We start from the raw sequence: 19,617 nt of genomic DNA, 5'->3' as shown, positions 1-19,617 counted from the left end.
TCCCTCCTTCTGCTCTGCTTCCTTATTTTCACCCTCCAAAACTCTTGAATCTTCCTGGACAGATGGTTAATATCTTCTGCCCACCAGAAACTGAAGAATAAAGTCCCGAAGGTGCCTGAATAGCTGTACGGCAGTGTTCCCCTATTCTCCCAGATGCATTAAGCTTTTAGGTAGGTTGTTCATAGCCACGTAATATGATTTTTGTTGTTTGTTTTAATGTAGAGTTTCTCAACCTGTGGATAAGGACTCAAAATTGGGTCCTTAGAGTGTTTCAAAGGGTGACGTGGCAGTTTCTGTGACTCTTGTCCCACAAGGTTGGTTGGTTGGTTTGGCTTGACTTCCTACTCCATGCACTGTAACCTCTGGGGTTCCAACATCATTCAGAGGTTTGTCCCAGCTGTTATGATGACAAAAATCTGAATAGGGCAGAGTTGAGTGGGTGGTACTGCAGTCAGGTAAGCTAGATCACAACACCACTCTCACAAATTTGGTGCAGCTGGTAGGGCCAAATCTGAGCAAGGCTGCAACTCCAGAGTGGAGAGCCAAACCCAGTCAGCCCCACAGGACATGAGCTGCAGCGGGTACCAATGTGGAGTGAGTGGCAGGATTCAGCCTCCTCTAGAAAAAATCTGGGGGTGATGGCATGTAACCCTACATGGTCCCTTCCCACATCCCCTCTGGTAGTGGGTGGAAATATGTTTGCTTTCCTGGAGCACTAAAATGCTTAATTACAGCTCTGCCTGAGGGCTTCCCACCACCAGACTGTTTACTGGGTCACAAGAGGCTATAAACATTTACAAATGAGTTGAGACCCAAAAGATTGAGAATCACTGTTTTAGTGGCGCCACTGTGAAAAGTTTAATCTCTGAAAAGTGATCAAAAGTATTTTGATTGCAGACACATCAGCTCAGAGACTATCCTTCTTGAGTTCTTGGAATTTAAAGTGATTTTAGAAACTGGTTCAGAAAAACAAATATGGCCATTTAAAATTGCCTAAATAATGTGCCTTTAGCTAATTCTAAAGTTAGTATAGTGGAACGGGCTTTAAAATAGTTCTGAAAATTTCCCTAGTGAAGATACATCATTGATGAATCTGAGAAATAGTAAGTTTAAAAGTGACCAAAGAAAATACTTTTTATCCACATAATTAAGCAGAGAAACTCATTGCCATGTATATTATTGAATGAATAATTTAATAGGATTCAAAATTAGATGCTCATATGAATGAGAATAGTTATATTTATGTTGCATATTATCTTTGTATAAATGATAAAGGCTCATGCTTTAGGGCCTAAACTCCCAGGGATTAGGAGAAAAACTTTTTCTGTGAGCAGACTAATTCATAATTTCCCATTATGGGGCTTCTTGTATCTTCCTTGAAAGTATCTGGTATTGCCTGCCCACTGTCAGAGAAGTGATGTGATTTAATACCGCGATTCCTTTCCTCTTGTACACCACTAGAAAAATTCTGGTTTGTTTGTTTTTTTCTCCACTGACAACTAGATTGCAGTTTCTGCAAGCTGATGAGATGCAATAGAAAGGGACTATAACTCTTGGTTTGGAAGGATTAAGTGGCATAGAGGCTTGTCCCTTAGTACAGTATTCAGCTGGTAAAAACAAAAAGGCATAAAGGGTAATATAGTTTAATATATTACTTAACATGTAGAAATCGCTATTACAAGATATAACTTGAGGCAAATATGTTAATAAATTTTTAAAAAAGCATTAGATAATTATGTGTTCTGTCAAGGAATCACTTTATATTTTTAGAGTTTTATAAGGTATAACCCCTAAATTGTTCGAAGTGCATAAATAACATAGAACATTATCAAAGACTTACTACTTAAGACTTAATGTGCATAACAACAAACTGTGTTACTAATTAATTAATCCTTAGGAATTTGTACATGTTGTTCTTCCTTTCTCTGTGCAAAATACATTATTATTATTAAAAAGAACAAGAGGCTATTTAACAATATATTGTGCCACTTCTAGGAACAATCAACTTCTCTTCTCCTTGGCTATAGATCCAGTTCCTCTCTTTCAGTCCTGTTCTTGCTTCCCCTTTCACTGAAGCACTCCTTAAATTTGTTGTTCCTGTGGCTGTACCTGTTTTCATCAAGTTTATCTACAAGCAGGGTTCCTTAACTAGAGGGCACTCGCCCATTAAGCAACTTTCCATGTATTCCTTCAATAGATATTCAGTCATTCTGTGTTACACATTTTATGTCTTTCGTGTATGGGTCTTTTTCAGGATCTGTTTTAATTTAAAACATTTTTTTGATCCATCCTTTCTTTTGCCAACTGTATTTCCTTTCAGGTTTTTTTTGGTACACTCTCTTTGATCTGATAGTGTCTGTTCACATAGCCAGGTGTGGGGTTGTTTTTTTTCCTGCTGTTTCTCCTGACTTGAAACTTTTCCTGTTGTCCTTCTTTCTTCCACCTCAGTTCTCCACTTTTTTATTTTATCACCTCACCTTCTGCCAGGCTCCAGTTCATCTGCTACCTCAGCATCTAGATTCCTCTCCTCCTCTAGCAGCTCCCCCCCTTCCCCTTGCCCACCAACTGCCTCCGTTGGTGGATTCTGAACTCCTTCCCAGCTTGTGCCCCCTCATTTGCTGTCTTCCCAGGTCAGCATTCTGTGCTGCTGCATTGTACTTACAGCAGGTCCTAGTACCAGAGTGTTGCTATATTTATGTGTAAAGGTTCATAATGACCTGCGGTGGGGTAAAATGTCAGGAGCTGTTAATCATCATGCTGTTAATTGTCATAAACCAAGAGCTGGAGCTGAAGACATTTTCCCTATGATTAAAATATCATGTAATTAGGAACATTAAAGGGGTTTTATTTTCTTTCTCTGGAGAGTCTGACATTAGCCATTCTTGGAGACAAGTTCACTGGCTTAGACCATATTAGCCAGTTTGGTAGGAGGCAAAATACAGAAATTGATGGACTATTAATCTGATTCATTTTGGAAAAATCCTAATCTTTAAAGAACAATGAGCAAGGATCTGAGGAGATGGAGGCTTAGCTTGGGTGGGTACAACATTCTTACAAATCTGTTCTTTCCTCTTAAGGTGTGATGGCAGGTGCTGGAGAGCGCAAGGGGAAGAAGGATGACAACGGCATTGGCACAGCCATCGATTTTGTGCTATCCAATGCCCGGCTCGTGTTGGGTGTGGGCGGCGCTGCCATGCTAGGCATTGCCACACTGGCGGTCAAGCGAGTAAGTGCGAGGAGGCATAAGGGAAGGAAGGTGTGCTTGTGTGGAGTAGAGGGATGTAATAGAATAACCGTTCTAAGCCTGTGAACTGTTACACACAGGCTCATTCCTGCTCTTGAGGAGCCAGCTGCCAGCCCGCGTTGCTGGCTCTGTATCAGAGGGAGGAGTGCAAGTTGGCAACCAGCGCGCGTCAGCTCCCCACGCAGGTGTGTGTAACTGCTGACATTTTAGCAGTTACATAGTAACCCAGTTACCCACTTTTTAACATCCCTAGTGTGGAGGAGGGACATGAAACATTAGAACAGGGACACTGAAAGTAATAAGGTGAGGGTTAGGGAGATGAACACTAAGGAATGTGGGGATGGGAAGTGAAAGGATGTGGGCTGGTGGATGCAGCATTTAATAAATGTAACTTCTGGTGTGCCTTTGATGCTATTTCAGATGTATGACAGAGCAATCAGTGCTCCCAGCAGCCCCACCCGCTTGAGTCAGTCTGGAAAGAGAAGTTGGGAGGAGCCAAACTGGCTGGGGTCCTCATCACGGTTACTGAACCAGGATATGAAGAAAAATCTGAGCCGCTCCCTACAGACTCTCCCCACTGACCCCTCAGCTTCAGACTCAGGTAAAAAGCAGTGTGACTCCTTCAGCATTACAGCAGCTGCCCTTTCAATCCTGTCAATCCCTCTGCAAGTAAAACAGATCTTTTAAAAACTGGTGATCTTTAGAGGTGGTTAATGTAGAATCTGCAGTCAATAATCTAACATAGAACTTTACCTGGTGTCCAACTCTTTGTTTCCCGAGCAGGCCAAGTCCAGGATGGCTTTGGTATTGCTACCGAGTGAGCAGCAAGAAGCTTAATGACCAAGACATCTATGTCGTGTGTGGAATTATGTCCTCTAAAGTCATTAAATGAGCTCAGTCATCCCCCCCCTAAGGTGGGGGTGTCAGTTAGGGGCTGAATAAAGACATTGCTGTAGCTTTTAAAATTATCTTGAATACTGCATGCAGGAAGAGGTACTCTGTTTCCTATCCTGAAGGGAGGCAGGGGTTGCTTTGTATTTTAACCAGAGAGAAGTACTGTAGCATAAAGAGGTGTTGTATTAATGAGATCTGAGAAGGTCTCGCTTTTGATGTAAAATGTGAGAGAGGGAGATTTCTCAAGTATCTCTTTCTCCCAAAACAATGCAAGCCCTGTAATGGCCTGACCTGCAGTGGCTCTTAGCTGTTCATGCCTCCCACCTGCTCTGGCCTGCCTCTTGATCTATAATGTGATGTCAGGGCATTATTACCATCTTAAATTACTATAATCGCATCACATCCCAGAAGCAAAACAGCACTGAGCTTTGTCATACATTGATAGAAGTCCTTCAGAAAAAAATCAGGTGTTGGTGATCCTGGAAGGTGTACTGTAGTCCCCTCATTTTTCCTGCATCCTGTTAGAGGTACTTGTGCTGCAAGGGCTACTGTCATTTGGGTAAAGTTTAACTGCTCACTTACAGTCATTAACATAATGATATGAAGTGTTAGTCTCATTGTCCTGGTTAAATTCCAGCTCAGAGAGTTTACTTTCTGCACATTTAATTCCTTTAGTAGTTACAATTGAAGCTATTCACAACTTTGTCCTACTACGATATTCATAGTAAAGCCTGCAAAATGACTGCTAAAATCCACTCTGGAGGTGGGTGCATTTTAGCGCTGCCAAGCTATCTCTGTCATACTTTTAGCAATGGACTATTGGGGATCACGGGATTTCTCTCTCCTGCCTGGCAGACATCTTCCAACCCGCAAAGCCCAAACAGTCTGCCAAGAGGAGCCAAGTAGAATTGAAGAAGTCCCACCTCCGTCTGTCCCTGCAAGAAAAACTGTTTGCCTACTACCGGAGAAAAGTGGCTATCCCAGCAGAAGAGCAAGCCCGGGCCAAGCAGGCAGCAGTAGATATCTGTGCTGAACTGCGTAGCTTCCTACGTGCCAAGCTGCCAGACATGCCCCTGCGAGACATGTACCTCAGTGGCAGCCTGTACGATGATCTGCAGGTAACTCATTGATGTGAGTGGTATCCATTATGCTGAAGGGTAACTGCAGGCTTCCCTGCTGGCTGTACTGCTTCAGCACAGCATTCCTGTTTAAAAAGCTTTCCAGAGCCATACTTCATGGGAATACATTCATGTGATGTTTTAGCAAAATAGGCATGTTACTTTGGCTGTGTCTGCAGAACATTTGCCTTTTACTACCTTCATTTTTTCCTTTCTGATTGTCCCCAGATCCTTCTTTCTTTGCCTTCCCTCCTGCCCCCATTTTCCTGTTTTGCTTCTGCCACATCTCCATTTTTCTCTTGTTTCTGTCCTTCCCCACACTACTTGCCTTGCACATCTCCTTCCAAATGCGTTGGAACTCTTGTATGTTCCCGTAAGCCTTTTCTACTCTCTTTTGGTTTGTTTTTAACACATGACAGAGTTGAATTGGAGAGCAATCTCAGCTGTGGATGTTTGATGCAAAGATGGCCGCTGGCTATTGTGAGTCACTTCTGAGACAGCACTGATTCTGTGCTCCTGGATGAAGTGCTGCATCAGTTGCAAATTAAATCAGAGGTTTTAATCACATACTGTCATTAAAGATCCCAGCATGCCTTTCACAAGAGATTGGGGCGTTGCCTCCAGTATATGTGCCAGATTCTATTGTAGGATGATTAAGGTTTGATAATTTAATTGACAAGCTGCAGGCAGAATTTATTCTTTATTTCGTGTCCCAAATGGTGGTGTAATGTTGTATGCTGAAGCATCTGCCACATTATACTCAAGACGGATTCAATTTAGGTGGTAGATGAAATAGTCCATTTGTTGTTGGTATATCCATTTGCGTTTAAGGCATGTAGAGATCTTTTGTGCACATACTGATTAAATACCAGATTTCATTAGGACCTGTGGTTTTTCCATGGATTATGAAGAATGACCCTTCAGATGTTTCCTGATTGGGGCGGGGGAGGGGAGGGTGGAAGAGTCCCATTTAGAAAGGATGTGAGCCTCTTGGATTTCCATTTGAAGGAGGATCTGTAGTGGGCAGACAGATGACTTCATTCCAGCAGGCTCAACTGTTAATTCTTACCCTTTCTCCCCCTCCCCCCCGACAGGTAGTGACAGCTGATCACATCCAGCTCATTGTTCCTCTGATCCTGGAGCAGAATCTATGGTCTTGCATTCCAGGGGAAGACACCATCATGAACATCCCTGGCTTCTGCCTGGTGCGTCGGGAAAACCCAGAATACTTCCCCCGTGGGAGCAGCTACTGGGACCGCTGTGTGGTAGGGGGTTACCTTTCCCCCAAGGCTGTGGCAGACACTTTTGAGAAAGTAGTGGCAGGATCCATCAATTGGCCAGCCATTGGATCCCTCCTGGACTATGTGATCCGTCCAGCAGCACCTCCAGAGGCCTTGACGCTGGAGGTCCAGTATGAGCCAGAACGGCACCTTCTTATTGACTTTCTACCATCGCTGACCCTCGATGACACCATCCTGGTGGCCAGACCCCATCGACTGGTCCAGTATGACAATCTGTGGCGACTGAGCCTACGGCCAGCAGAGACAGCTCGCCTGCGGGCCCTGGACCAGGGTGATTCTGGTTGCCGTTGCCTGTGCCTCAAGATTCTCAAAGCTGTGTGCAAATCAAACCCAGCACTGCGCCACCTCACTGCCAGCCAGCTCACCAATGTCATCTTGCACCTGGCCCAAGCGGAGTCTGACTGGTCTCAAGATGCACTAGCTGACCGCTTCCTGCAGGCACTGAAAAGTCTGATTGGCTACTTGGAGGCTGGTGTCTTACCCAGTGCTCTCAATCCCAAGGTGAACTTGTTTTCAGAGCTCACCCCTGAAGAAGTGGATGAATTGGGCTACACCCTCTACAGCTCCCTCTCAGAGCCGCAGGTCTTGCTGCAGACGTAATGAGACTTTACATGGGACAGTGTTGCTGGGGTTGTTGGCCAAGGTGGACTTTGTTTGACTCTTACTAAATGTTGCCCTCTTCCCCCCCCACACACACACACAAAATCTTTTTTTCTTTAGGCCATCCATACTTCCTGCTATAAAGTTGGTGCTTCTGCTGGATTTCTTGGTGCTACTGGTCCAGTCCCAGCTTTTATCTGTTGCCTGGGAGGGCAGGGTGGGTGGAACCACTATGCAGTGTTTCTTCTTATTGCCTACTGCAAGTGTTCCAACCTTGTACCAAAACACTGTGCCCTCTTTGCCCTATGCTACTTGCTGCAGGGAGTGAACCCCTTCACTCTCACATTAGAGTGGGTGGAACTGGGCCAGTGACTCCAATGGCAAATTGAGCAAATTTATTGTTGATGTCTAGTACTTCTCCCATCCTTATTTGTTTCCTTTTTCACCTACCTTATTGCTTTCCTTTCATTTCTCTCGCACTCAGACCCAGCAGTACATGTCAGCCCAACTGGGATTTTTTTTAAATAGGACAATGAATAGCAGTGATTGTATTAGAGTGAATGCTGCATGGTGATTGTACAGGCAATTTTTAGGGGCACAAGGCTGCCAAGAGAAGTTTGCACATGGCTAATGTTTCTGCCAATGTAGAGCCCTGTAACATTGTCATCCTTAATAAGCTGGGTGTATATGATCAGTCAAAGGTGCACTATCACTGCCAGTATGTACTGGTCCTGCTGAACCTGGGAAGAACTGTTTGCATATATATGAGGCTGAGGAGTGGGGTTTGGCATTCCTTCCTGGGGAGTATTGCTGGAATTGCCTTGGAAATCAAGAATAGTCAAGGTGGGACCTCAGATATGCAAGTAAGAGGCTGAATACAAGGGCTGTTTTTTCAGTTTCCATCTTACTGGACCCCGCTTTCACCATCCTGCTTTTTATCTCAGTAACAGGTGGAAACAAGTTTATTCAGTAAAGACATTTGCAAGACACACATTGGTCAGATAGTCACCTGGTATGAATTGGTGAACCTGCACTGAAGTTGATAAAGTCACAATGAGTTACATCAGCTGAGGATCTGACCTAATTTCAGTATTAGTGCCTAGTAGTTATCTAGGAATGAGTTACTGGAAACAGGAGATGAAGGGTATGTATCTGTTTTGGAAGGAGGGGGAGTCACAGGTTAAATTTACACTGCTTGCAGTGTGGAGGCATTGGGACAGTGGAGCACATAATTTGTTTCCTCTGTTGGTAGATTTCTGCAATATTGCAATTTCCACGCCATTGTGCTGTTCTCTGCTCTCCCTGCCTGCCTCCAGATGATTATACAGCTTTGAGGGAGTGTCCAGCCACATAGCTGTATCTCCTGCATTGCAGGCATGGAGCACCTATCTGCTCCAGATTACATTACTTCATTCCTGTTGCGTGCTGCCACCTTCTGACAATGGTGGGGCTCTGTTTTGAATGACAAGTACTACCATTATGTGTGCGTGCAGTTTTAGAGTTGTTTCCTCTTCCCACTTTTAACACCCAACCTTTCTATTTAAAAGCAACACAAGCTAAGGAAATGAATTGCAATTGTGGAGACTCAGGCCTTATTTTATTCCCCTCTTAAAGGTGGTGCAGAGGGTTGTGATGTGGAGTCCCCATAGAGAGACAGGCTATATTTTCTAATTAAAGATGGTGCTGATAAGATGAATGTTAGGGATTTGTATTTACCCTAGGCCAAGTTTTCTCAGGCAGTTGATCCAGTCTGACCAGTTGTCCGACAGTATTCAGTAGACAGTGATAATGCAGTGTTACATTTTTAAAATTATTTAATCCCTAGACTCCTGCTCGTTTTGAAACTGACAGCCAGATGCTCAGAAAGCTGTCATATGGAGTCTGCAGTATACAAAGGGTTAACAAATTGTCTTTGTATTATTTTGTTTTTAACTTTTGCAGCAGTCAGTGTTGTGTGTGGGTTGCTCCTTGCTCATATTCCTGGAGTTCAACCCTTTTCCTTTCTTGCTCTCGACTGTCCTTCCAATATCAGTCTTCCTGCCATAAACACAAACAGGTGAGACTGAGTCCCTTGGAGAACTGGGAGACTCATCCTCCTAACTACTTGAAGGTCAGCAAAGCTATAAACATATCAGGAGATGGATGGATTCCCTCTGTGCACTCATCTCTGTGGTGTTCTCCTCTCTCCCCCCCTTCCCTCCCTGCCCGCCCCAAGTTGGTGCTGACTCCAATACAATGGCCTTGATGTAAATGAGGAATCGCATGGTCTGGAATCATCAAAAAAGGGTGAGACAAGAATAGGGAAATCCAGTGTCTTGCCTGTTCTTGCCAGATATCTGTATAGACACTTTAAGTGAACCCTTTGTTTCTTTCGGGCAACCTAATGTTTATGACCATTTCTTGTTGCTGAAAATCTGAATTGGAGTATCACATGGAAATTGAGGCTCTTCTTTTCTTTCTCTATCAAAACTTTGTTCTACTTCATTTCGGTCACTTTCATAACTTCATCAGTTCAGTTCTGAAATGTAAACTTTTTTTTTCTGCTGAGCTAGCTCCAAGGATGTGGCCTCAGCTGATTTAAAGGGAACCAGGGGCTCTTATCCCCCAGGCAGCTGCCACAACTGACAATAATCACTCATTGTTTGCAGTCTCAGCACAAGCCAAAGATCTGTTGGGTCACAGACATTGAGCTGTCATATGCCAACCGACAGTGGTTAGATCAGGTCAGGGCTGAGGCATAAAGGGTGCTGGGGAGGAGGTGGTGGGTTGCAGGGGAAGGGCAAGAGTGCTGAACTAATTTGCACCCCTTGTTAAGGTTGTCAAGCTGGCATCTATCAGTGTTAAAATTCACTACAGCTCTAGTTCCATTAAGAGGGGAGTAATATTGTAGGAGGGTTTCTGTGTCTTAAGCATTCATGAGCTACTTCCTACATGAAAATGAAATACAGAGCAAGGATGCCTAGAATAAAAATGCAGCTCATGGCCACTTCCCCTGTTCAAGGAAGAAAGAGCAGCCCATAGAGACAACTGATTTTAACAGGCCCAGAGCCCAAGTCTGCACTCTTGGCTTTGGGAATGCCTTGAGTGTATGTTGCTATTGCTTAGGGAACACACAACTCCTATGAGATTTGTCTTTGTGTTCCTTGTAACTTCAGAGTGAGGACCAACTTGCTCAACTGCAGGTTTTTACTTACCACCGAGTTCAGTCTTTAATCTTTTAAGTGACTGGAAGATTTTTTTAAATTAAAAGCAATTATGTAAAAAGGCTGCCCTTTCCCTCCTGGCAAGCTACTGGTATGGCCACTGGGGTCATGGAATCTGGGGGCCCATGTTATGAAGTGAGTGGTTGAGATGCCCCCAACCCTCCCAGGCTGTGCTATGGGATTGGAAGGGGGAAAGTCTAGTGCATGATCTGTGACAGAGTGTATGGAAATTCTAAAATAAAATAACTTTCCTCAGCATTTTGTCTCTTTGATATATGACAGTGCCTTGCCCCTCTGTCTGTTCCCAGTGCCTGGGGAGGGGAAGACTTGCTGTAAGCACCCATTATAAATCATGGTTATAAAATTTAGCATTTCTCTAGCACTTGTCTTGAAGGGCCTTCAGGTGCTTTTGGTAAGGCTCACTTGCCCCTAACTGGTTTGCAGTTCCACCTGCCATTCTTTCTGTCTCACTGCCAGTTGCAGATGGTTGATCATTTTGAGAGAGCGATGATCAGCGCATATTGCCCTGGCAATCTGCATACATGAGTCAAATGTGGAGGATTCCTCGTTAGTGAGTTGTCTCCTTCAGTTTCTCTGAAGTGGCAGCAAAAGCTCACGCCTCTGTGGGTATCTCTGCTTCTGTTAAATGTGACTACATGTGCTTCAAGGGCTTTGTCTTTTGATACTGACTTTCCAGTTCTGAGCTGTGCCCTTCCTTATTGACTCATTGCCACTTCTCTTGTATGCTTTTCCCCAACTGCCAGCTCAGGGTCTAGCTGACGCAGTAGGGAAGACCTCTTGCCATTGTCCCTTGTGTTCCGGGGAAGGTGGGAATGTTGGACACGAAAAGATGCCATCTTTTGACAGATTATACCCATATCTCATCCACCACTACACCATAGTACACAAACTGTTCCATAAGCTTTGGTTTCATTTGAGGCACCTGTGATTAAGTTTGCCTTTCTCAAGGGAAAAGAATATTTAATTATTATGGTCAGTTTTTTAAAACAGTGACTTAAAAAGAGAGTTGTAGTTTTAAAGGTTTCCAAGTTTGGTGTTTTGGAACCCTCATTTCAGTAAAGGAATGACAACGAGCAGGATCAAATTCAAGTCTTTATTGGGGGCTTTTATAGCAGCAGTTTTATTGTGCAGCCTGCCCCAATGAAATCTACTTTTAATGTGAGCCTTGGGCACATTGGCTGTGAAAGCCTGAAGTCTGTCACATTTTGGGAATTTTAAAAGATGGCATCCAGGCATAACCACTATCCCAGCTCTTATTGTAATAACTGGCTGCCATACATGGGAGAAAATGTCTAGTTAAGATCTGGCTGAGCTGGTGCAATCTACAATGACTTCTTCCCAGCTTGGACAGGAAGCCACAAGCATTGCAGATTCAACCACTCCCTCAACTCCTACCACAGTACAGGCAGTCCCCGACTTATGTCGGATCCGACTTATGTCGGATCCGCAGTTACGAACGGGGTCCTTCCTCTCCCTGGTCTCCAGCAGACCAGGGAGAGGAAGCAAAGCGGCGGAACACGCGGGCAGCGGACAGGGCTGTCCGCTGCCCACGCGCTCCGCGGCTTGGCTTTGTTCTGCTTTGCCCCCCCCCCCCCCCGTCCCCCTGGTCTGCAGACCAGGGGGACGGGGGGGGGGGGGCAAAGCAGAGTCAAGCCACGGCTTGGCTTTGCTTTGCTCTGCTTTGCCCTCCCCCCCCCCCCCCGTTCCCCTGGTCTGCAGACCAGGGGGACGGGGAGCAAAGCAGAGCAAAGCCGCGGAGCCCGAGGGCAGCAGGACAGCCACGGCGCGTCTGGGCTGTCCCGCTGCCCCCGTGCTCCGCGGCTTTGCTCCGGACACCTGTGGTACAGCAGCTGGGGCACTGCCAGTTGGTCCCGTAGCGCCGCTCTGGGCGCTACTGGACCAACCCGACAGCACCCCAGCTGCTCTGCCCCAGGCGTCCTGATTCAGCCACTGCTGGTCAGTTTCAGCAGCGGCTGAATCAGGACACCTGGGGCAGAGCAGCTGGGGTGCTGCCGGGTTGGTCCAGTAGCGCCCAGAGCGGCGCTACGGGACCAACTGGCAGTGCCCCAGCTGCTCTGCCCCAGGCGTCCCCAAGTCAGCCGCTGCTGAAACTGACCAGTGGCTGATTCCAGGAAGCCCCTGCCCCAGGCTTCCTGGAATCAGCCACTGATCAGTTTCAGCAGCGGCTGAATCTGGACGCCAGTTCCGACTTACATACAGATTCAACTTAAGAACAAACCTACAGTCCCTATCTTGTACGTAACCCGGGGACTGCCTGTACAGTGTTTTGTAATTGGTAGTTACCCCCAAGTCCTGATTCTCTGGTATGGGGCATTACATAACAGTTGCTTTCAGAATCGCTGAATGTAGCTGGTTCAATGGTTGTAAAGTGCACAGTATGTGGATGTGCTAGGTGTGCTATTGCAAGGATAAGAGATGTAAATCCAGTGTCCCAGCACCAGTTTCCTTGCTTAGTGTAGGAAAGGAAATTGTGTCCCTGCCCCCATGACTGTGCTGGCTTTGCACAGCATTGTTAGACATTGCCTTCTGTACTTCCCCAAGCACTAACTCAGCCCCCAGAAAGAGATGAGCCACTCAAAGAAAGACACTCTTTCTGTATTGGCTCAATATGTTGCAAAGATTTTTAAAAACTGTTGCCAACAATTGACTTGGATCAGTAAGTCAGTGTACCTGTGGTGGGATAAATACACTTTGGCAGCACAGCCAATTAAGCACATCAGAGTTGAATGTGTCCCTAAAATTACCAGAATTGTGCTCTGATGAATCTGAAGGAGAAAATTCCGAAGTGAAGGGCTTTCCATCAGAAATGGCTGCTCCCCTTGAGGTCAGCCTTGAAGACAACCTTGTGATGGAATGTAGCTGCTGCTGCAATGGGGGACAGAGTGAGAGGTGATTGCTAAAATCTGCCTTATCATGGGTATTTTTAATAAGTCACAGGCAATAAAGAAAAGTTCATGGAAGCCCATGATTCTCTGTGACTTACTAAAAATATCCCAGACAAAATGGAAAGCTTAGCTATGGGATCCCCACATTGCCTGCAGAGGCTAGACAGCTGCAGAGGCCTGTTCCAGGCTTTTGCTGCTGCTTGTGGCAGTAGGGAGTGCTGGTGGGACCCCATGGCAGCTAAGAGCTCCAGGGGGAACTGTGACACTGGCATCTGCTGCAGCTGGGGGTATCTTGCAGCTAGGGTTGCCAAGTGTCCAGTTTTGAACCGGACAGTCCAGTATTTGAGCTTTCTATTTGGGGAAACAAATTGAGAAAATAGAAATGTCCGGTATTTTCTAAATAAGATGCAATGTAGATTGTGATGTAATGTCAAGTGTATCCAGTAGTTTTGTTGAAATCATCTGGCAACCCTACTTGTAGCTCCCATCCCCAAGAGCTGAATTCATGGAGGTTGCTGGAAATCATGGATTCTGCAGGCTCTGTGCAAAACATTGTAGCCTTAGTGATAGCTAAGTCCTGGGTCACTGAGAGTTTTGTAGATAATCAACACCTTGAATCACATCCAAAAATAGGCAATCAGCTAGTCCAAGTTACAGAGCAAAGGAACTGGGTTCATCAGGCCGAGCTGCCTTATTTAAAAGGTGAGTAGGTATTTTCTGTACTAATTCAAACTTCCATATGCTCAAGTATGGTCCTGAGAGTGCAACTGATTTTTGTTTTATTCTTGATTTTTTGAAGTGCAGACACACAAGTGGCAAATACTGTGTTTTTAAAGTCTACACACAGAGAAAAGACTTGCAGCACAACTGTGGCTGGCCTGGATAAGCTGTCTTATGGGGCTCAAGCTGCAGGGCTAAAAATCGCTGTGTAGACTTTCAGGCTAAAGCCTGAGCTTAGAGGAGGACTCCTCCCTGCCCCCACCTCCCAACAGTGTCACCAGCTGTTTATACTGCAGTTTCGCAGTCCACAACCTGAGTCCGGCAAGCCCATGTCAGCTGACCAGGCCAGCCACAGGTTTTTTAAAATCCCTATGTAGACATATCTTGAGCCTAAATCAATTAGGAGGATATGTGGAGTAGAGGAATGGGACACAGTATTTCAGCTTCAGGTCTTGGATTCCAGACTGGCTCAGTTGTGCTGCAAGGTCATTACAGTCAGAACCTGTGAGCATCTATCTTAAAATCATAGAAAATTAGAACTGGAAGGGACCTTGAGAGGTTGAGTCCCAGTCCCCTGCCCTCATGGCAAGACCAAGCACTGTCCAGATCATCCCAGATAGATGCCTATCTAACCTGCTCTTATATATCTCCAGAGATGGAGATTCTACAGCCTCCCTGGGCAATTTATTCCAGTGTTTAACCACCTTGACAGGAAGTTTTTCCTAATGTCCAACCTAAACCTCCCTTGCTGCATTTGAAGTCCATTGATTCTTGTCCTATGATCAGAGGCCAAGGAGAACAATTTTTTCTCCATCCTCCTTGTGATACCCTTTTAGATACTTGAAAACTGCTATCATGTATCCTCTCGGTCTTCTCCTTTCCAAACTAAACAAGCCAAATTCTTTCAGTGGTCCCTCATAGTTCATCTTCTCTATCTTAGTCCCATTCCTGCTGGGATTTCTGCTCACATTGCAAAAACCACATCATTGACACTAATCAACACTGTGGACATTCTCAGGTGAAAGACCAAGGAGTGACTAGACCATGAAGACTGAACTTCTCTCTCTCTCTCTCTCTCTCTCTCTCTTAGAGGTGGCATCCATGTATCTCAGGTAGGAGGTCATGGGAAAGAATTTTGGGAGCAGCTGTCCATCCTTGGTAGATGATAGGCGCACAGGAACGGCCTCTGAGTGAAGCGGAACCAATCTTTTTAAAAATTTCTATTAATTTTGGTTTCACCATTTAATAGTTCAGTCTTAGGCCAGAGGTGACACATATCTGCTCTAAGGAGATGACTGTCATGTGATAAACTGGTGCTATGAGACACATATTGTATACATTTAACCAACTTACTTGTCCTCTGCCTACTAATCTTTCTCCAAGATTTACAGCACATCGCCAACCTCAGGGCGCAGTTGCCTTTAAAAAACAATATCAGTCGCCTGGAATACTGTTTCTTCCTCCGCAAATAATAATCATGCCTATTTCTTAGTGTTTTTCATCAGTAGGCTCCAAAGTGCTTCACACTCTTTAATGTGGTGGGCAACCTGCTGCAGCCCACCAGGGTTCCCTGTAATGGCCCGTGCCACATTCTGTTTACTGTTGCCTATATGCAAGGTAGCCATATTCCACTGGTTTCCAGCTGGGTAGTTTTTTTCCTACTGGTATAAGAACATAAGAACTGCCATACTGGGTCAGACCAACAGTCCATCTAGCCTAGTATCCTGTCTGCTGACAGTGGCCAATACTGGATGCCCCACAGGGAGGGAACACAACAGGTAATCCTCACGTGATCCCTCCCTTGTCACCTATTTCCAGAAAGAGGCCGGGGACACTCACATAAAGCAAGGGCATGCAAACTGACTGTGAGAGTGGAGTGCTCCCTTGGCATCCAATCAAAGTGCTGCTATGTTTCAAACATCAAATTCTACAAGTTCTAGGTATGCAAGAGCAAAATATCCTATTCTGGTTTTTTTTTTAATTGCAGAGTAGACATAGCTAGACAGGCTAAGTGACTTACCACCAGCCATGGCAGAGCTGGGAATTGAACTCACATCCTCTGCCAGTGCTCTAACCACTGGACCATTCTTCCTCTCTCAAATGGACAATTTCCCTCCCAAAATTATCCTTGCCCACAGTCTCTGACTGGCAACATTTACAGATCTCTAGATTTACAAAGTTGAGCTGTTACACTAATATTTCCTGTTTACAAAGGTCTACAAGTGGGAGATTTGTGCTGTTTCCCATAGAACCCAGCACTCACCTGTAGCTCTGAAAGAGCCCTTAATGACATTTTTAGGGACCAAGCATTATATTAGAGATTTTACTTTTATTGAAATTTCTGTCCTCTTCGGCTGGGCTCATGATAATGAAGGTTCCTGACTTTACTGCTAGAGGCATACAAGAAATAATACCAACTACATTTTAAAATGTTCTTAGTTTTTCTATGACACATATGGCATATTTAGAATCAAAGCTGGCAGGCTGTAAAGGTTTCATTACCATTCATCTAAGATGATCTGCATTACTCACAAGCGACACAACAATCCAGCTATGCTAATAAAAGCTGTATACTGCCTCATCAAATATTATAATCTTAAAAAAATCAAATGTTTGAAACAGAATCAAGTGGCGTGGCAGGACAATGAACATATGTGGGAAGCATCTAACTAGAAGCAGAACTGAAATAAATGGTTTGGTTTACAACATTGAAATTTCTCATGCTCTTAATCCAGTGCATAATTTGTAATGAAAGAGATGCTGGGACTCAAGCAATTTTTTTACTTTCAGAACTGACAGGGCAAGCCTGGAGGTGCTAAGGTAATATACTGGGAAGCCTAGTGGGGCTGAGGTTCAGCCCTAGCAAGCCCTGACACAAATAAGCACTGTCTTAATTTTTCCTAAGTACTAGTGCAGAGACCAGTTTTTAACAAAATTACTATAAAGCCCAAAATTCAATATTCTTGACTCCAATAATTAAGTATTTCTTCCATCTTCGGTTAGTGCTCATCTAAGTTTCCTTTTAAAACTGGCTAAGTCAGTGGTGTCCAAACTTTTTTCAAAGAGGGCCAGATCTGAAGAAGTGAACATGCGTGAGGGCCGTCCCCGCACTCTGAGCCCCAAGGCGGAGGGCCCGCAGGGTCGGAGGCGGGCGGAGAGCGCAGGGCACGCCGGCCTCACGGCGGCCCGGGGGCAGGGCGAACCCGCAGCCGAGCGGGGCTGCGGACGTGCCCTACAGGGCAGGCTCTAGGACCGCGGAGGCCATGTGTGGCGGCGGCGTGGCCGGAAGCGGCGCGCTGGGCGCGCCAGTTCAAAAGAGCACCGGGGAGCCAGGAGAGGGGGAGGAAGCGGGGGCCGTATTAAATCAGAACATGGGCCGCAATTGGCCCGCGGGCCGGACTTTGGACATGCCTGGGCTAAGTGGTAGGTTTCAAAATGTAATTGTAAATGGGGAATCATCATCAAGCAGAAGTTTTTCAAGGGGGTCCTGCTGCTCCTGACCTTACACGATTTAATTTTTTTTACCAATGGCTTAAAAGAAAACAAAATGATAGCTGAAAGTTTGCCAATGACATAAGTTGGAAGAGTAGTAAAAAAATGAAGAGGACAGGTCACTGATACATAGGAATCTGTATCACCTGGTAAGCTGGGTGTAAGCAAACAACAAACATTTTGATCCATCCTGAATGTAGGATGTAATGGAACACAGGAACAAAGAATGCAGGCCATACGTACAGAAGGGGGGCTCTATCCTGGGAAGCAATGACCTTGAAAATGAATTGGGGGTCATCATGGATAATAACTGAAAGTGCTTGCTCATGTCCATTCCACTTGGGTGTATGCATGCTGCGTGCTCAGAGTGAGAGTTTTTGGTTGGGCCAGCAACCCTTGGATTGGTGCTGCTGGCCCTCCACCCCCCTCAGTTCCTTCTTACCACCCTTGAGGGTTGTTGGAGCTCCTATCTCACTTTCTTGCAAGTGTGATTCCAGCGGTATTCACAGTTAGTTAGCACCTAATTGAGTCCCATTGTTCTTCAAGTTGCTTTCCCCTTCAGTCTGTTGTTAAGTTATCCTTTTCCTTTTCTAGTTAGTCGTCTTGTTGGTTCAGGATTCCCATTCTTGTTGGTTCGGGGTTTGCCTGTTGCATCCCCTTCCCATCTCGTCCCTGGGGCATGCCAGGACTGCATGGCTTTGAGCCCTGCGTGGACTGTTCTAAGCCTATGCCCTGTGGGTATCCGCACAATTTGTGCTTGAAGAGTCTGGGTGAAGCTCATGTGCCCGCAAATTGCAAGATCTGCTGCAGTTTTAAACCCCGGATACAGCGTGAGAGAGACTTGCACCTGAAGACACTCCTGATGGAGTCTGCACTCCACCTGGCACCAGCCGTGAACACGGCACCGACATCCCGCAGCAGCGCACTGTCCTCAGAGTGGGAGACACCAGGATCCTCCAGGACCTTGTCATCGTCGAGATGCTGTTCTGCCTGGAGCGCTCTGTGACTGGTTTGTGGCCTATTTGGGAAAGGTCTCTAGTCGAGGGCTGTAAGTAACCCTAGTTTTGAGCAATTCACCCTGAGCTGATGCCCTCAGCCATGCACAGACCTGGCCTGGTCCATCACAGCCTTTCTACAGCCTTCAGGGTGTTCACAAAATGTATGGCAGTCATTGCCATGTTTCTGAGGAAAAGCTGGGTCCAAGTCTACATGTACTTGGATGATTGGCTCAGAAAGGGCTCTTCCAGGTTTTGGACCACACATCCCTCGTCAGGAAGACCTTTCTCACATAGGGCCTCATCCTAAATGAGGACAAATCCACTCTGACCTCCACCAAGGATTTGTGGGGGGGCTCACTTGGACTTGACCTACTTTCAGGTGATACAAGAGGCCATGCTGAGGCTCCGGTCATTTCCCACCACTATGGCTCAGTGTTGTATGAGGCTGCTGGGATTTATGGCAGCATGCACCTATGTGGTGCAACACGCCAAGCTCAGGATGTGACTGCTCCAGTTGTGGCTGGCATGGGTCCACAACCCAGTGTTCCAACCAATCGACGTGGTGGTGACAGTGCCTGAGGACATGCTGAGGTCCTTCAACTGGTGGCTGTGCAAGGAGGTGATCTGCGAGGGAACACCGTTTGTCAGCCCTTCCCCATCCAGCCAGTTGGTGACAGACGCCTTTGATACAAGCTGGGAAGCCCACCTCAAGAATTACAGACTCAAGGTATGTGGTCTCCTGCAGATCTCTCCCTTCATATCTATCTCAGGGAGTTGAGGGCTATTTGCCTCGTGTGTGGTGTTTTTCTGCCACAGCTCTGAAACAGGGTCATTTTGATCTTGATGGACAACGTGGGTAGCAATGTTTTATATAAACAGACAGGATGGTGCTCGCTCTTATCCCTTGTGCCAGGAAGCCCTTCTCCTGTGGGAGTTCAGTGTCACTCACAGCATTCACCCCATGGCCTCTTACGTCCCTGGAGCCCAGAATGCGTTGGTGGATCACCTCAGCAGGTCCTTTTGAGGGGCACAAGTGGTCCCTCTGGGTGAACGTGGCTCTGTCCATCTTCCGCAAGTTGGGGCTTCCCCACCTGGACCTGTTCACAACCTGTACCAACAG

General features: G+C 45.9%; 1 protein-coding gene across 2 annotated transcripts; it reads left to right on the top strand.

Moving 5' to 3' along the window:
* Nucleotides 1-31: 31 nt before the first annotated feature.
* On the top strand, nt 32-10,618 carry MIEF1 (mitochondrial elongation factor 1). 2 transcript variants are annotated; one of them, XM_075936642.1, is made up of 6 exons: nt 32-170; nt 3,078-3,226; nt 3,665-3,845; nt 4,994-5,256; nt 6,351-7,139; nt 7,278-10,618. In XM_075936642.1, exons 2-6 carry the CDS (start codon nt 3,083-3,085, stop codon nt 7,527-7,529), a joined length of 1,629 nt encoding a protein of 542 aa, XP_075792757.1. In that variant the 5' UTR covers nt 32-170; nt 3,078-3,082; the 3' UTR covers nt 7,530-10,618. The 2 variants fall into 2 exon arrangements, with proteins under 2 accessions (XP_075792757.1, XP_075792747.1); XM_075936632.1 differs by having other exon boundaries at nt 88-170; nt 6,351-7,420.
* The last annotated feature ends 8,999 nt before the right edge of the window (nt 10,619-19,617 follow it).

Source organism: Pelodiscus sinensis, chromosome 1 (genome assembly GCF_049634645.1).
Source record: "Pelodiscus sinensis isolate JC-2024 chromosome 1, ASM4963464v1, whole genome shotgun sequence".
Taxonomy (NCBI): domain Eukaryota; kingdom Metazoa; phylum Chordata; order Testudines; family Trionychidae; genus Pelodiscus; species Pelodiscus sinensis.
This window is presented reverse-complemented; position numbering and strand designations above follow the sequence as displayed.